We start from the raw sequence: 17,424 nt of genomic DNA on the forward strand, positions 1-17,424 counted from the left end.
CGCATTTCGGGCGCAAACTTGTTGGGTCGGCGAGTTTTGGTGGTTCGAAATGCGGATTCCACGTCCTGACCTAATTAATTAAGTAATTAATTACTCAGCCGACCCCAGGCCCCCCCCGGGGCCCTCCGGTCTCGGCCCTCCGGCTCGCCGGCGGGTTCGTTGTTGTGTTGCGGCAACTCCCCCCTCCCAGCTCCTTCGCCCGGGTACGCCAGCCTCCGGCGGGGCGGTTCCGGATCCCCCAGGTTATTCCGAGCGGGTCCACATCCTAGCCTTATTTTCTTTTTGGGGACATCCCTGCATTCCGCCTGGCGACAGTGTGCATGCCAGCACCGCCGCCCAAACCCGTCCGCCGACCTCTCGACCTGCCCGGCCTGGGAAAGACGTCGCACGCCCGCCAGGCCTTTGTCATATCTTGGGTATCGGTCACGCTTTCGGTCGTTGCGGCGGCGGTCGGCATCTGGCTCTCCATCGTAGAGGGCTCGCTCGTAGATGCGGAATCGGTGTCCCTGTTGACGCGCCGCTTGGACACGCGCAGTGAAGGGCTTTGCGAGTTGTCTCACGGCCTTCTCTGCGGTAAAGATGCACGACGCAGTCAAGAATCGACTGCCACACCGTCGTGGTATGGGTGGACGCTGGACGGATGCTGACGGCCACAGAAGCGACACACAGGCCACACAACACAAGGCACTCAGACAGCGGTGCTACCCACACGTCCTGAGACAGTCATGGCTGCTGCAATCTTCTCTAGGTTCGACACTCACACCGCTCACACCGTTTAATGCCGTGGGGCTCCTGTCTCTTAGACGCCGAGTCGCGAGGGCACCTGGCCCTTGCCCCACCATTTTCGTGTGTGTGTGAGAGAGAGAGAGAGGAGAAGCTCACTTACCTTCACTGTCCTTACCTTACATTAGGCTCGACCGCGACGCTCGGGTTCGCTCTTGAGAACTCTGTCGACGCCTTCTCGAGCGGCCTCTGCCTGCGGACCTAGAAGCGGAGCACGCATGCTTGTCTCCCAACCAGCGCTCGAGAGGACACGCACTCCCCATATCTCCCCACATCTCCCCACATCTCGCAGTCCAAGCTGAGGCCGTCCCCAGAAGCGGAGCACGTGTTCTTGTCTCCCAACCAGCGCTCGAGAGGGCACGCACTCCGCCGTAGTCAGCCGCGTGCCGCGGTGCTCACTGCACTCGCAGCCCCGTGTGCTCACGCGCAGCTCTGCGTACTCTGCGCAACACCGTGTCCTCACCCTGATGCGGGCGCCTCTTCCTCACGCACACACACACACACACACACACACACACACACACACACACACACACACCGCTCACCCACGCGCACTGGGCCTTGCACTTTGAATGCCGTGCTAGCTCCTGTCGTTAGACGTGGAGACGCGAGGGCCGCCCCCCCCTTGCCCCACCACCTCGTGTGTGTGGAGAAGTTTGCCTTACCTTACCTTACCTCTTCATCACGCAGGCCAGTGGCGCTAGAAGCGGAATACGTGTTCATGTATCCCAACTAGCGCCCGAGAGGACACGCACTCAGCCGTATTCGGCCGTATTCAGCTGTATTCACTGTACTCGCCTCCCTCGTACTCACGCGGTGCTCTGAATACGCTGCACAATACCGTCTTCCCGCCCTGATGTCGGCGTCTTCAACACGCAGGCCTGTGGCGCTTCTGGGGCGCGGCTCGTCCGTGCCGGAGACGGCTGCTGTGAACGGCGTCTCCTCACACCTCCAGCTGTGAAACAGGCGGCGGCGCGTCCGTGTCGGAGAACGGCTCTAGATGAGGGACACGGACTCTTGTCTCCCAACCAGCACTCGAGAGACACTGCTCCGCTGCACTCCGCTGTATTCCTATCCGTTGTCTTCACGCGGTGCTCTGATGGCGCTGCACAACACCGTCTTCCCGCCTTGATGCCGGCGTGTTCAGCGCGTCGGCTCTAGTGTGCGCGCTCTGGCAACCAGGCGTATTCGCGCCCTCATGTCGGCGTATTCAGCACGTAGGAGGGGGAGCTCGAGCGGCGAGAGAAGCGGGCGTCGGTCGGCATCGCCGCGCTCTTTGTGGTGGGCTGCTTAGACCCCCATATCTCCTCATACCTCCCCATATCTCCCCACATCTCCCGATAGCATCGCCGCTCTGTGTGGTGGGCTGTCTAGATCCCCATATCTCCCCATATCTCCCCATATCTCGCCATATATCCCGACATCTCCCCAACTCTCCCGACATCTCCCCGCCGCGCTCCTCGTGGTCGCTCGCCTTTTGGATTTGGAGATGAGCCGAACGGTCGCGGCACCTTCCGGGAAACTTCCTGTGGATGGAACTCCCCATCTCGCCATATCTCCCCATATCTCGAGGCCTAGGTGCGGAATACAGACTCCCCACCTCGCCATCTCTCCCCACATCTCCCCACATCTCCCCATCTCCCCGGCGCAGGTGCTCGCCTTTGTGGTTGGCGGGATGGCGATCGAGCACCTGCAGCACGAGCACGAGGAGGAGGGCGAGCCCGGGGAGGCACTTCTCTACCTCTCCATACCCGGCTTCGTCGTCTTTGCGCTGCTCGGCCTCATCAAGCTCCGCCTCGGCTATAAGACCAGGCCCGCCATATCTCCCCCCATATCTCCCCCCATATCTCCCCACATCTCCCCACATCTCCCTACATCTCCCCACATCGCCCACACCGCCCACACCTCCCACACCTCCCACACCTCCCACACCTCCCATACCTCCCATATCTCCCATATCTCCCCAAAGACCCGCGCTGTGAACAGGTCCGCCTCGATAAAGAAGGGCCCCATTTGCTCGTTGATGGGAAAGGTCCCCCCCTTTGCACGCCCCCCCCCCCTGGTGTCTCTCTCTCCCTCTCCCTCGGTCTCTCCCTCTCTCTCCCTCCCTCCCTCCCTCCCTCCCTCCCTCCCTTCCTCCCTCCCTCTCTCCCTCCCTCCCTCCCCCCCTCCCCCCCTCCTGTTCTCGATGACCCGAGATTGCACGAGATCGCAGGCGCCGCCCTCTCCCTCTGCGTCGCCATCGGCAACCTACTGGTGCGCGTGTCTTCTTCTTGGTGGTGGTTCGACGCCGCCTGCGCGCTGGTGGCGTCGCCCCGCCTGCTGCTGCTTGGGCTGTGCACGACCTGTGAACGGCGTCTCTTCACACCTCCAGCTGTGAACCAGGTGGCGTCGCTCGGCCTGCTGCTATTTGGGCTGCACGACCTCTGGAACAACGCGGCGAAGGGCCACAGCTGGTGGAGAGCGCGCTTCTGGGGCACTCCAGCCTAGCTGCGGAATGCCGACTCCCCATCTCGCCATATCTCCCCATATCTCGAGGCCTGGATGCGGAGCAAAAACATACAGAGGGTCTCTGCCTAGCACCCGAGAGGGCATCAGCGTTCCGCTGATTCCCCTCCATTGTGGCCTCTGCAGTCGCTCGCTGCTACTGCTTCATTGCCGGCACTCACTGACTGCAATTCTCATCATTTCAGGTACCCCGAGCAGACAGCGGCAACGCGGTCGCAAGCCGTCCGCGCAGCAGGGCAGCCGCAGCGGCGGCGGCGGCGGCGGTGGCGGCGGCGGCGGCGGGGGAGGCTTTGTGGAGGTGTCGCTTGGAGGCGGCGGCGGAGCGCTGGCCGCTCCGCTAGACGGAGACGCGGGCGCGGAGGTTGAGGTGTTGGGGGTGTGAGGCGGCGCGGCCTGTGTGTATTCAGTGACAATCGTTCACTTGTTGTACGGCTTTAAGGTACCAAGGGTAAACTTCTCCCGCACACACACACACACACACACACACGGTGGTGTGTGGGGCAAGGGGACTTCTCTCCTAGACCACACACAAACAAAGTGGGCAGTGGTGGGGCAAGAGGGGGCGTCCACCCTCGCACATGAACTCCACGGCTCCGGGTCGCGACCGTTTCACTGCTGTCGATGCGCGCCTGCTTCGAGAAGTCGCTGCCCTGCCTCCAACGCCGCGACGTCCCGACGCCCGCCGACACCGCCGCTCCAACGCAGCCGGCCGCCGCCCTCCCCTCCGCCACCGATCTCGGCGTGAGCGAGGAAAAGCTGGAGCAGTGGCGCAAGAACGGCGGCGGCGACCTGGAGCCGGTCCTCGCGAGCGGCGCCGTCTCCCTCCTCGACGCGCAGTGGAGCATCAAGCGCACGCCGAGGCGCGGGCGGCGTCCTGACTCACCGCCAGGCGCTGCCCAAAGAGGCCTTCCTCTCCCTCGCCGACCTCGTCGAGGCGACCATGGGTGCTGGTGGGCTTCCCGTCGCCACGCTCTCCTACCCGTGGCTGACCAAGGACCACCCCGACCCGCGCGGAGCCAACCTCTCCCGCGTCGCAAGGGCGCTCAAGGCCCTGCTCAGTGACCCCTTCATCACACGGCTCGGCGTCTTTTGGGACTTCGGCTCGCTGCACCAGCACCCCGACCCCGCCAAGGGCGTTATGCGCACCGAGGAGCAGAACGCGCTCTTCAAGCAGGGGCTGGGCTGCCTCGGCACGCTCTACTCCCACCCGAAGACATGGGTGCTGCGGCTGACCTCCTTCCCGGACGGCCACAAGGCGGAGGACCAGGCCGAGGGCACCAACGTGGCCAAGTACTTTGTGATCGCGGCTGGTGCGCCACCGAGAACGCCTGGGCGAGCCTGACTAAGGCCAGGTACCTCTCGCTCGACCTCGGCAAGATGCGCGACGGCGAGGAGTAACGACTACTTCGATCTCCGAGAGGACTGCACCCAGGACGGCGGCCGTCGCCCTCCGCTGCTGCCGTCTGCGTTCGCGGCGGAGCTGGAGACGAAGAGCTTCACCTCCAACGGCAAGGACGACACGCCGCTCGTGAAGTGGCTGTACGAGGCCGCCTTCAAGGCGCAGTTTGGCAAGGCGACCGAGCTGAACTACCAGGAACTCGGCTGGGGCGACGCGAAGGCGGCGCAGCTGGTGGAGCTCCTCGCGAGCGGGGCGGCGCCGCGGCTCGAGAAGCTTGAGCTCTGCGGCAACAAGATTGGCGACGAGGGCTGCAAGGCGCTAGCCGCCGCCCTCAAGGAGGGGGCCGCCCCGAGCTTGAAGGCGCGAGACGCCACCCTCGCCACTCGCCCCTCCCCTGACCAATGCTCATCGCGCCTTCCCTCGCGTGCAGTTGCTCGTCGTGGACAACAAGGAGCAGCCTGAGCTGGTGGCCGTGTGCGAGGAGCGCAGCATCGCGCGCTCCTACTAGTGAGCCTCTCCATCCCTGGCCGGGCGGCAAGGCTAGGCGCGGGGCCCGGCGGGACCGCCGCACGAGCACAGCAGAGAGCAACAGAGCCTGCGGTTGCGGAGCATGACGCACAGCGACGGTGGGGACGGGCGGCGAGGGTGGGTGGGGGGTTGGGGGATGGGTGGATGTACGGTGCTCGGTGGGGATGGCCCAATACTGTATTCCCGGACGGCCTGAGAGTCCAGCATAATACACCGAAGCAGGACAGGCGTGAAACTCAGAGTTGCGTAAACACGTGCAGGCATGTGTCTCAACATTTTCATGAGCCGAAAACACAGTGTCAACCCTAATGTCAATTTTGTCAGAGAGACCCGCACCCGCGCAATCTCTGCTCGGCGACGGCGGCGGGCACCTCCTCCTGGTTGGCGAGCAGCAGCAGGTGCTCTTCCCGCTTTGCGGCGGCGCGCAGCTGCGAGGGGCGCGACCCCTTGATGATGATGTGGCGCGGCTCGAGCACCATGTTTGGGATCGCGTTGAGGCCGGCGCGGCGCAGGTGTGTTCTCGATGTATATGCATCGCTGCGTGCAATTCTTCTTTTGTCCATCCTCACGTGCAAAAGAAGAATTTTAGAAGATGCATCTTTGGGTACTGATCGCCCGGTTGCTTTGAAAATAAAATATTCTTAGCTTCAAGCCCCCCCCCGAGACTAGAGACAGAACCACACCAGTATCGGACCAGAGGGACTGCCCCCCGCCCCCACTTGCCCTGACTGCACAGGATTGCGTGCCCCGAAGACGGCGACACATAGCGGGGGACACCACGCAAGGAGAGGGTGCGAAGGCTCGTTTGGGTGCTAGGTGGGACCATGAGGGGGGGCGGGCGAGGTCCTGTGGGGGTGAAATGTTGCGCGGCGAATTCGAGCCTACCCCCTCGCCGCGCCGATCCTCACGCGGAGGTGCCTCTTTTTGCAGCAGGATGGCTCATGTTGTGTGGCTGCTTATGCTGCCTGCTTACGGGCTGGCTTGGAGGGGTCAGGAGTCAGCTTCAGGTTGCTTCAGTTGCTCACGGCGACGCCCAATGCGTGCGCCGGTGGGAGGGAGCAGTGTGTGCGCGCGCATTGTGGCTATGTGCGCATTGTGCGCATTGTGGCAGGCTTGCTGCTGCTGATGGTGGGAAGTGTGCTCTGTGTGTAGCGCTGCGCTGGCGTGCGGCGCGCGCGTGCTGTGCGCGTGTGCGTGTTGGATTCGCGCGTGCGTCTGCGTGTGCTGCGCGCGCGCCGCCGGTGTGTGCTGTGTGCTGTACTCTGCTGTGCGCCCTGTTTGTGCAGTTTTGAGGCGCAGGCCTGGCTGGCAGGGCTGCGCGGTGGGCTGCGGCGTGCTGCGGGTGGTCGCGCGCCTGCCTGATGGTGTGCGGCGGCCGCGCAGCTCGCCCGACCGGGTCGTCGGCGGCCCAGGGCGCGAGCATGCGGACTGCGCTGCATGTGAGGCTGCTGCGCGGCTGGCGCGCATGTTTCCGTGCGGATACGGCTTCGACGCTATCAACGGCTCGCTCCTCGCCGCGTTCGACACGGGCGGCGACGTGCGCGGCCGGCCGGCGGTCCAAGGCCACGTAAGAGTGAGTGACCTCTCTTGAGAGATGAGACCATTGGCTAACAACCCTATAAAGAAAACTAAAGAGCCGCAAACGAGCCTACTCCTTGCCAGACAACTTGGTGCGCTCCGCCTGCTGTTCGAGCAGTCCGCCCTCCAGCAGCGCGGCAGCATGCGCCGACGCCCCTCCCTTGTCGCACATCGTGGCCAAAAACGACGTGCCGCCGCGCACCGTCCGCGTCGCCACGTACGAGAAGCACCAAGGCTGGTTGTCGAAGCTGCCGCCACAGCAAGTGGAGGCACTCGGCGTCGCGAGCGCGATGGCCTCACACGCCGCGAGGCAGTTGGTGCGCTGCTGCTCACGCGGCAGCGCGTGCCACGCGTCGTCCCACACCGACGTGCGCCTGCGGCTGTGGCACATCTTCTGCGACTCCCACTCCGCGCCGCACATGGCCGGTGGCAGCGGCGGCGGAGCCAGGGCGGGCGCATCGGGAGGCGGAGGATGTGGGGGAGGAGGCGCCGAGGGTGGCGACGGTGAGGCCGACGGCGGCGGCGCGGGCGGCGGCGAGGGCGGCAAAGCGGGAGGTGGAGAAGGAGGCGCCGACGGAGGCGGCGAGGGTTGGGGCGACGGCGGCGTTGATGGAGGGTGCGCTAGTGGCATCGACGGGGGTGGGGTGAGCGGCGTGGCGCAGTCAACGCCAAGAGCCTGATGCTCCGCGGTGCAGGCGAGACAGGAGTCGGCGATGCAGTTGACGCCGAAGGCCTGGAGGTTCGCATCGCACACCACCTCGTAATCGCCGCAGGACTCCTCGTCCTCGTCCTCCTCCTCCTCCTCCTCGTCCTCCTCCTCCTCCTCCTCCTCCTCCTCCTCCTCGTCCTCCTCCTCCTCCTCCTCCTCCTCGTCCTCCTCGTCCTCCTCGTCCTCCTCGTCGTCCTCCTCCTCCTCCTCGTCCTCCTCCTCCTCCTCCTCCTCCTCCTCCTCCTCCTCCTCCTCCTCCTCCTCCTCCTCCTCCTCCTCGTCCTCCTCGTCGTCCTCCTCCTCCTCCTCGTCCTCGTCCTCCTCCTCCTCCTCCTCCTCCTCCTCCTCCTCCTCCTCCTCCTCCACCACCACCTCCAGCGGCGTGGCGCAGTCAACGCCAAGAGCCTGGAGCTCCGCGGTGCAGGCGATACAGGAGTCGGCGATGCAGTTGACGCCGAGGGCCTGGAGGTTTGCATCGCACACCACCTCGTAATCGCCGCAGGACTCCTCGTCCTCCTCGTCCTCCGCGTCGTCGGACGTGGGAGAGCTGCCGTGGTCGCAGACGTAGTTGCCAAGGATGCCTGGCGGGCAGCACTCGCACAGGTAGTCCTCACACTCCGGGCAGGAAGAGCCGCACTTCTTGCTCCCGGGCTCGGTGCACACGAGCGTGACCGGAACGGGCTCTGGCGGTGTGGCGCAATTGACGTCTTGGAGACTCTTGGTGCACGCGGTGCAAGTGCCGATGAGACAGTCGTCGCCGAGCGCCTGGATAGCCGCGTCGCAGTACACCTCGTACTCGCCACAGGAGAATTCATTACCCTCCGCAGTATTGTCGGAAGGGGGGTGGCCGTTCTGACACACGTAGCTGGGCTGCGGTCCCACGGGGGGTGGAATCACAAAGGTGGAGCAGCACTCGCAGACGTAGTCCTCGCATGTGGGGCAGGTCGGGCCACACAGCTCGGCCTCAAGGAATGCGTAGCAAGACTGCGCGGCCTCACGAGCGACAGGCGCCGCTGACGCCAAGGCAACAAAGGTGGCGATGATACGCAGCATCATCGTAGACGTTCGAGAGAGCCTCGGGAGCGCCGACAGGAGGACTGAGGTGGTCGAATGTCGCTGCAATCCGCGCGGCGTTCCTTCTTCGCCGATTTTTACTTTGCTATCCCCCCCACTAGCACACCACACTCCTTTCCTTAGAAAACCCTGTGTATGTAGTGGCGACACTTGGAGCACTTGGAGTGAGTGCAGTCGCGGCGATCTGATTTTGTGTGTGTTTTGTTTGTTCAGTGTATGTAGCTCTTACGAATTGTTTGTTCCCCCTAGTTTATCTGCGGCGTGCCGTCCACCCATCATCCCACATCCCTCCCTCCCTCCCGGGCGGGGTTGCGTGCTCTCTTTTTTCTTTCTTTACCTGAATCCCCCTATCCGCTTGGAGCCCGAACCCAGGAAGCGCGTATTGTTCGTGGTGTTGTGTGCAGATGCGCACGAGACTCGTGTTGGGCTCACAGGAGCATGTTCAAGTTAGTAGATAGTACATTACCCGAGGGTTGAAAAAATACGGCGAATCCGTGATCCGGTGACGCGGTCAGCGGTGTGCGGTGATCTCTACGCCACGGCCTCACGCTCGCCTGCGCTTCCCGCTGCCACTCGCCGTCGTCGTCGTCGTTGCACGTGGACGCGCGCCCGAGCTGGAGGATCCTCCCTCCGCCCGTAGCTTCTCAACGGCGTCCTGGAGCGCCGCGTCGCCCAGCCGGCACCGGCACTGCAGACACGGCATCCCGCGGTAGGCCGAGGTCTCGCATCCCTTCGGGCCGCCCGTGTAGTGGCAGCTCTGCCGCGCCTTCTCGAGCGCAGTGTACGAGCTCTCTCTGCGCCGTCGCCACGGCACCACGCACACCTCCGCGTCGATGTCGCCGTGCCGCATCAGAAAGGGCTCGTCGCCAAAGTGCGCACCCTCTCCGTCCAACACCCACGAGTGGCCGTCGGGCGGCTTTGGGCGCAGGACCTCGTAGTCCTCGTCCGTCAGGGTGCGAGGTGCGGCATCCCGCGGGTCCTCCGCCGCGCCATTGCACGAGCAACTGGGCTGAAAGCACGTCATGCAGACGGCCGGCGCGGCGGTGCCTGCGGGTCGACACGGATCCGGCTCCCAGGGCTCGAATCCGGGGTAGGACGGTATGCCGTCACCGAGCTCAGGCTCGCCTGTGGAGCGGTGGATGCGAGACCAGCTCGTCACGGCGAAGCCACGCTTGGTGTCGTGGGGCGACGTGAGGCCCAGAACGTCTGCGTGGACCCAATCCGTGTTGGGCTCACAGTCGTAGTGGATGAAGACCTCGCGCGTGCACTTGGAGCAGGTGCCGCGAGCAGCGAAGGCGCTGGACCGGCGGACGAGCAGCGCGTCGTCCAGGAAGCCATTTCGACTCCGAAACCACAGCCGTGGAACCGCGATCCATGGAGCGCCACCGCCAAAGTCTGCGCGCTTCTCGTCGTCTCTGCACATGGCGCAATGGCAGATGAACCCACCCCAGGCACGCACGTTATATTCGCCAGCATGCAGGCCGCGATCGGCAACCACAGCGCCACACGCACACGATACGTTCAGCTCAACCCATAGCGGCGGCATCAACCTCTGAATATTAGACGGCTCGCGTGAGGGATGGGCTAAACTCCCTCTCGCTGCAGTGGCGGGCAGGCGGGCGAGAGGCGCCTCTCGGAGAGGCGAGCAGCGCGGCGCGAGCACGGCAAAGCGGCGTGGATCCGTCCTTGTGCCGGGCGTGTGCCGGGCGTTCGCTGAGAAAAGAAAAGTTGCTGCCCGATTATTTATGTCTCTATTATTTCTCTTGTTGTTACCATCCTTACATTCTTTCTTGTTGACACGTTGCCAACGGATGCTGTGCAGCTGCGATTACTGGAGTAGAGCTCGCGCTCCTTCCACAGATCACGATAGCTTTTTGTCTTGGCCTCGGCCGAGGGGATGTTGTGCGTGTACGTATGGCTGGCCAATGCGGAAAATGTAGCAGCGAGCCAGGCAGAGGCGCCAAGGCCCGGTAGCCGGTACAGGTCGATGTGATGCGCAGAAACCTGCTGCATCTCCTCTCTGGCTCTCTCGTGGCGGGGCTCTCCACCCGTGGCCGTGCGCCGCGCGCCCCGCCGAGAGCCCAGGTGCCGCATCACAGACTCGACCAACCAGAGCCCGACAGCCGCACTGCACAGGCGCCTAGTAGCCCCCTCTACGCCGCGTGCTCGGAGCAGTCACGGCAGCGGCGACAGCGAGCTCAGAACGGTGCCTCCCTGCCTCCCTCGAGGTCGTGAGGAACCTGAAGCGGCGGCGGCCGCTGCCTGCGGCGGCGGCGGCCGAGAGAAGCCGCAGCGCGGCCGAGTGGCGGCGGTGGCGACGCGGACTGCGGCGGCAGCAGGTCGGTGGACCGCAGTGGCTCCGCAACGGGCATCTCGGGCGACGGGAGCGCCGCGATGGTGCTCTGCAGCCAAGCGCGCTGCACCGACTGGGGTGCCGGCGAGGGGAGTACGCGCTTCGACTTCAGGCGTTCGCAGAGGCGGCGGCACTTGCGCTCTTCCACGCCCTCGACCGCGTTGCCCGCGACCACGTTGCGACGCGCCTCCCCGTCTGCCAGTCGGGTCGAGAGCGCTTGCTGCGCCGGCGAATCCAGCAGGGTCTTGGTGGCGTTGGTAGATGAGTTGAAGAGGAACATGCCGCCCGTGCTGCCATCATGATGGGCAGTCCACGATGCATTGGCGTTCGGTGAGACTCCAGCGACCGCCGCGCTGACCGTGAGGAGCGGGAAGCGGTGGAGCCGTTGCCACTCCGGGCCCATACAAAGAGGCGGCTCTGGCGGCGATCTCGCCCGCTTTCTGCGATTGTGAGGCCGGCGCAGCGAGACGGAAGAGGGCAGCATTTGAGTGGTCGGTCCTGTGGGAGTGAGACGCTGCACCCGGGTGCATTGTGCCGACTGCCGACGCCGACGGCGTCTCCTTATTTAAAATGGGCTCGCCTTTGAGGTTTCGGCTGTCGGTCGGTCCTTGAGTGTTTTTCTTTTTACAAAGAAAACTGAGCGCGAAACGTGGGGCGCGGTAGGGGAGGGCTCAAACCGGGGCGAAGCCGTCGCCGACGTTGCCGGACGGTTCGTACGAGCTGCGGTACGGCGCCGCGCGGACTGGAGGGTTCACGTCATCTCCGCTGCAGGCACTCCAGGTCCAAGCCCTACCTCAAGAGAGTAGACACAAGGGGATGACGTGCGTGACGGAGCTGATGGACCACCTACCTCGTCGCCCAGGCCAACATCTGCTTATTGCGGACACGACTCGTGGGTCTTCTTCAGTCTTCCACGACGCGTTGGACTGTTGGTGGGACGAGGAGGCGCAGATGCACCTTTTGAGCAAGCACAACATCGGCCCCCTACAGGCAGATGTTGTACCATATGCGGAATCGACCCCCTTTCCGCTATGCAAGCCGCTTATCCCAGTGGCAGTGCATCTCCTCCGCAACGTGTGTGTGTGCAACCCCTGGGCAAGCTGCAAGGTGCACAACAATTATGCAACAAACATCAAACAAGGCTTGGCAACACGAGCTCGTCCCGAGACGCGAGAGCCCCAGCCCACGAGGACGAGCCGGCGCGCGAGCGCGAGATCAAGTTCGAATTCAAGTTGCAAAGTTTGAACATGGTTGAGATGGTACGGCTCACGTGTCACGAGAGTCACTCTGGACGAAAAACTTCACCTTTTCTCTTCTCCGCGGGGCGCACGGTGTACGAGCCTAGACGCACTACTAGACCGCGACGCACACCACGGTCACCCAAACCTGCATCACCTCCGCTTGCCTCGCGCTGGCTGCTCCTTGAGCACGGCGTGCGTCGGGTTGGCCTTGATGTGCTGATTTTGGCGTAGTCCGTAGACGGCGCGTCATACCCAGTACAAAATTTGATCGATACGATACTCGGGCTCGCCACCTCTCGCGTGGCGCCTCGCTCGTGTCTCTCGGGGGGTGCGCGGGCGGCTGTGGCGCGTGCGGCTGGCGCGCTGGGGCGGGGGAGGTGGGTGCCCCTCGCGCTCGCCGCTCGCCCCGCCACACGCCGCAAGCGCGCACAGTCACCCCGCATGCAGTGAACTACCAGGGCCAACTACCCGTATGTGAGCAGTGAACACTCCTATTGGTGGGTGGGACATCGATTGCGATCACACGCCCGCCTCGGCAGCAACCTCCGCAGTTGCCACCTCGAGGAGCGCGCGCACGTACGGGTTGGTGGACGCGCGCAGCGACTCGGAGAGCTGCGGCGTGTCCATGCCGAAGTCAAAGAGCCGCCGCCGCACCTCGGCCGTCCCCGCCGCGCGCTCCTCCGCTGTGACGCTCGCTAGCCGCTCGCGCTTGGCCGTGGCGTCCGCGGCGTCCGCGGCCGGACCGCCGCCGACCGTGGCCGACTCGAGCTCTGCGAGCTTCCGCTTGGCCGACTCGACCACCGAGGACGGGAAATCGCACGACGCGGCGACGGCGACACCGTACGACTGGTCCGACGGGCCGGGCTGCACCTTGAAGAGCGGGGTCAGGTCGTCGCCGTCCACGTGCGCGGCGACGTGGCGGTTGCCGACGGCGGCCTCCCTGTCGGCCAGTGCCGTCAGCTCGTGGAAGTGCCTACGCACCGGCGAGGGCTCTCCTGCTGAGGAGAGTGCGGTGCGAGGCGCGGCGGCGCGGCGGCGGGCGCGCGCGTGGCGAAGAGCGTGAGCGAGCGGCGCGCGAGGAGCTGCGAGCAGATGGCGGTGGCGAGACCGTAGCCGTCGTAGGTCGAGGTGCCGCGGCCGAGCTCGTCGATGATGACGAGGGAGGAGGCGGTGGCGGCGCGGAGGATGGTTGCCGACTCGAGCATCTCCGCCATGAAGGTGGAGACGCCGCGAGACTGCATGTCGCCCGCGCCGACCCTCGCGAGGATCGCGTCCACCGGCGAGAACTCCATCGCGTCGGCCGGCACGAAGCAGCCAACCTGAGCGAGCAGCACGCACACGCCGACCGAGCGGATGTAGGTGGACTTGCCGCCGCAGTTTGGGCCGGTGACGAGCAGCAGCGAGGGGACCTCGGCGTCGGCCGCGTGGTCGCCGAGCGCGACGTCGTTCTTGATGAAGGAGCCGGTGCCCCCGCCGGCCGACTCCATCCGCTCGACGCACGGGTGGCGCGCGCCGTCGATGCGCAGCGCGCGCGGCGCCTCGGGCGGGAGCAGCGTCGGGCGCACGTACGGCTCGGGCGCAGACGCGGCGACGGCGGCAAAGGCGAGGAGCACGTCGAGCTTCGTCAGGTGGCCGGCGAGCTCCGCGATGAGCGGGCAGAATGTGGCGGCGGTGTCGACGACCTTTGTGACCAGCGTTCCCTGCGGCGGGGAGAGGGGGGGGAGGGGGGCACACAGCGGGAGGGATCAGACGGGCACGCGCTCCTCTCCGGCGAGAGAGCGGCCTCTGTGGCCTGGCCTGCGCGGTCTGGTAGTGCGCGGCGAGCTCCTTGTACCGCGCGGCCAGCTTGTCGAGCGCCTTGTCGCGGAAGGCGACTCCGTCCTTCTTGGTGCCGAGCACGTTGACCCCGTCCGCGTCGCGGATGAGCTTCTCGTCCTGCGCCGGTCGGGGGCGGAGCCGCGGGGTTAGGCCGTGCTCCTCGCCCGCGTGGCCGTGTCGGCGATCTCTCGCGGCCGCGGGCTCTCCTTGCGCGAGAGGCGGCAGTGGCCCATTGCTTGTGGATCACTACTAGCGAGTTGTGAGTCATGTTCTCCTTGCGCGAGACGCGGCAGTGGTAGCCGTGCGGCGCCCCCTTCTCGAGCTTGACGCGCCCCTCGTCCACGCCCAGCCGCTCGCACAGCGCCTCGTGCGCCGCCTCGATCTCGGCGACCGTCTCGTCCCGCGAGGCGCCCAGCCCCGCGAGCTCCTGCTCACAGCGGCGTCCGTGAAGGGACACGCCGTCCTCTCACCGCCGCGGGGCTGGCCGAGGCCCGGGCGTCGCGCCTCGTCAAAGTGCGGCCGGATCAGGTACTCGTGCCTGCGACACGGGTGCAGCTCGGTCGGGGGCGTGCGGGGGCGTGCGCCAATCGGAGAACGGCGCTCGCGCCTCGCGGCCGCCTCGAGGTCCACCGCAGCGTGCACGAGCTGCCGGTACCGCTCGAAGTTCTCGTGCACCACCTGCAGCGGCTCGGTGAAGGCGGACTGCACGAGCGTGTGCCCGTCCACCTCGCCCTCGCCCTCGCCGCCCTCGGCGTAGCCGCCGCCCGCGAGCGCCGACAGCAGCCGCGGCAGGCTGCCCAGCAGCGAGTAGAGCAGCACCACGTCCTGCAGCGTCGCGCGGCCAGAGAAGAGGCGCCGCTGCAGCCGGTCAAGGTCCGCACCTACCAGGGGGCACAACCCGCAACGGCGTCGCGCGCACGCGGCCGGCCGCCGCAGCCGGCTCGAGCCGGCTCGCGCGCCCATCGCGGGCAGGCAGGTGTCTCGCAGCGTCGCGCGCAGCTCGAGGGACGAGACGAAGGTCTGCACGAGGTCGAGGCGGTGCTCTATCTCGTGCGGCGACAGCAGCGGCTGCTTGAGCCACTTGCGCAGCAGCCGCCCGCCGCCCGCCGTCTTGGTCTTCGCAAAGATGCCGTACAGGCTCGCGTTGCGGTCCGCCTCGTTGGGCTGCGGCTCGACCGAGAGCGCGCGCAGTGCCGACGCGTCGAGTCTCACAAACTCCCGCGGCTCGACCTGCGGCAAGAGAGACGGCAGGGCGTGTGTGTCAAGGCGTGTGTCCCCGGAGGGCCTGGCCAAGTGCGCGCTCGACGTGGCGTTCACCCACTCGATTCCCCACTGGCCGTGCGACTCGGTGAGGGAGGGCAGGTCGAGGTGGCGGCACAGCGCGCTGAAGCAGCCGACGGGCAGCTGCTGCTGCGTCTCGAAGGCGCGCGCGTGGACAGGCTGCTCCGAGCCGACCAGCCGGCGCAGGTCCTGCTCGGCGTGCTTTTGCGCAAAGGCGCCGCGCGGCGCGTCGGTCACCGCAACCTCGCAGACCTTCGGCGCGCGGGGAGAGGGGTGGCGCAGAGCGGCGGGAGAGAGGGGTGGGGCGGGGGGAGAGAGGTTGGGAGAGGGGGCGTCGGCTGTCGGTCGCCTCGAGCATGTTGAGGAGGCTATATCTCCCCATATCTCCCCATATCTCCCCATATCTCGCCTCGAGCATGTTGAGGAGGGCTAATTGATTGATTGATTGATTGATTGATTAATTAGTCGCCTCGAGCATGTTGAGGAGGGCTAATTGATTGATTGATTGATTGATTAATTAGTCGCCTCGAGCATGTTGAGGAGGGCCTTGCGGTCGGCGGCTTCGAGCTCGGCGGGCAGGAGGACCTCGCGCGTCCCCTGCTGGCAGAGCAGCGACTCGAGCGTGCACAGGTTCTCGTCGTCCTCGAACTCGGACGTGCGGAGCGAGCGGGACGCCTGCGGGCGAGCAGAAGGGGGCGAGGGGCGGCCAGGCGGAGGTGGGAGGCGAGGGGCGAGGGGCGCAGGGAGAGGCGGGCGGGTGCGGAGGAGAGGGAGGCTCCGGGCGGTGGGGGAGAGGCGGACGGTGGGGGAGACGCGGGCTGCGGGCGGGCAGCGCGCGCCCCGTCCGCGAAGCACACGCCGACCAGCCGAGCGTTTCCCGAGTATCCCTTTGATCCCGCGGTCCGGCCGAGCCGGACGGCGGCGATGGTGGTCGATGCGTCGGGCGGGAGCTCGCCGTCGCGGAGGCACTCCTCCTCGAAGGCGGAGATGTTGCCCGGCGAGCCGCGCCGCGAGAGCACCCACCGCGCGCCGTCGAGCGAGTAGACCTCGAGCCGGCGCCGCTGGACGAGCAGGCAGGCGCGCATCACCTCGGCAGCCATCTTCTTGTTGATGGCGAGGTAGGGCGTGCGGCCGTCACCGTCGCTCCAGTGCCGCACCGCCGAGGAGGAGCGGAAGTAGAAGGCCGCGATGGCGTCGGCGTCGCGACCGACGGCGACGTAGTGGTCCCTCCTGCGGGCGCGCGGAGCGACGGGGCTGCGATCGCCACGCGTTCGGGGCATCACGGCGGCGGCGAGCGCACCGGTCGTACAGCCGGATGAGATCGGCGGGCTGGACGCCGAGACCCTGAGAGTGGGGGCACACAGAAGCGGGGGCTGGGCGACGGGTTCTTTCTCGCAGGCTGGTCGCGCGCAGCTGCGGGCCGGGCCGCCTTCTTATGCGAGAGGATGGTCTTTCCCTCGGAGGACGTGACTTCCTCGGTGCCACGCTCATCGTCTCGGAAGCCAAGCAGGTACAGGGCGCTCATGCCGCTTGCCGAGCAGCAGCGCCAACGACAGCGGCGCCAACGACAGCCCACGACAGCTTTTCGCGGGTTACCCCTCGCTTTTTCTTCCCAAGTCTGTTCTCGTCGCCTCGTTGCTCAACGAGATTGGATGGGATTCTCGTACATGGCCGGCGACCCCCCCTCTTTCTTCCTTGACCCGCGCTTTCCAGGTGACCGAAAAGAAACCCGCATCGCGCGGAGCAGACCGCGCGCTCGGCGCGAGCCCGGCGCGAGCCTCAATGTCGTTGCTCTTCGCCCTCGTTCCGCTGGCGCTGCGTCTGCTGCCAGCGGCGCGCCCCGCCGCCGCCGCCGCCCTGCGAGCGCATCGCCCGCGCCACCTCTGCCGCCACCTCTGCGTGCGCGCCGAGATGCCGAATCTGGACGGCACCGGCTCCCTGCGTACGCTCGTCGACTATCCCGCCCGGATGGACATCAAGGCGATCGGCGAGACGGTGGGGGACGACGGCTTTGTGGCGGATATGCAGAAGCTCGCCGAGGCGGCCGCGCCTGCCAGGCCCGTCGAGGTGCGATGGCGAGACAAGGGGCGCTTCCGGTCGGTCACGCTGCGGTGTACGTTCCGCTCTGCCGACGAGGTTTACGCCCTGTACG

General features: G+C 66.1%; 4 protein-coding genes across 4 annotated transcripts; 1 reads left to right on the plus strand and 3 right to left on the minus strand.

Annotated features, from left to right (window-relative positions):
- Positions 1 to 320: 320 nt before the first annotated feature.
- Positions 321 to 3,737, plus strand: EMIHUDRAFT_451701 (hypothetical protein; the record flags this gene model as incomplete). Its single annotated transcript, XM_005767660.1, has 7 exons — positions 321 to 500; positions 2,005 to 2,064; positions 2,435 to 2,542; positions 2,770 to 2,815; positions 2,999 to 3,039; positions 3,169 to 3,259; positions 3,477 to 3,737. 7 exons carry the CDS (start codon positions 321 to 323, stop codon positions 3,671 to 3,673), a joined length of 723 nt encoding a protein of 240 aa, XP_005767717.1. The 3' UTR covers positions 3,674 to 3,737.
- A 5,386-nt stretch (positions 3,738 to 9,123) lies between these two features.
- On the minus strand, positions 9,124 to 10,125 carry EMIHUDRAFT_211430 (hypothetical protein; the record flags this gene model as incomplete). The annotated part of the gene is made up of 1 exon (XM_005767661.1): positions 9,124 to 10,125. The coding sequence occupies one exon, from the start codon at positions 10,123 to 10,125 to the stop codon at positions 9,124 to 9,126; it is 1,002 nt and encodes a 333-aa protein (XP_005767718.1).
- Positions 10,126 to 10,339: 214 nt separating this feature from the next.
- On the minus strand, positions 10,340 to 11,406 carry EMIHUDRAFT_356416 (hypothetical protein). Its single transcript, XM_005767662.1, has one exon. It carries the CDS (start codon positions 11,333 to 11,335, stop codon positions 10,778 to 10,780), a length of 558 nt encoding a protein of 185 aa, XP_005767719.1. The 5' UTR covers positions 11,336 to 11,406; the 3' UTR covers positions 10,340 to 10,777.
- A 1,013-nt stretch (positions 11,407 to 12,419) lies between these two features.
- EMIHUDRAFT_451702 (hypothetical protein) lies at positions 12,420 to 16,855 on the minus strand. Its single transcript, XM_005767663.1, has 10 exons — positions 16,702 to 16,855; positions 16,573 to 16,616; positions 16,112 to 16,502; positions 15,858 to 15,947; positions 15,309 to 15,515; positions 14,622 to 15,221; positions 14,239 to 14,418; positions 13,908 to 14,108; positions 13,282 to 13,873; positions 12,420 to 13,168 (listed from the first exon to the last, which is right to left on the minus strand). The coding sequence occupies exons 1-10, from the start codon at positions 16,795 to 16,797 to the stop codon at positions 12,693 to 12,695; spliced, it is 2,877 nt and encodes a 958-aa protein (XP_005767720.1). The 5' UTR covers positions 16,798 to 16,855; the 3' UTR covers positions 12,420 to 12,692.
- Positions 16,856 to 17,424: the final 569 nt, after the last annotated feature.

The sequence above is a fragment of the Emiliania huxleyi genome, assembly GCF_000372725.1.
Source record: "Emiliania huxleyi CCMP1516 unplaced genomic scaffold EMIHUscaffold_48, whole genome shotgun sequence".
NCBI classification, from domain to species: Eukaryota; Haptophyta; order Isochrysidales; family Noelaerhabdaceae; genus Emiliania; species Emiliania huxleyi.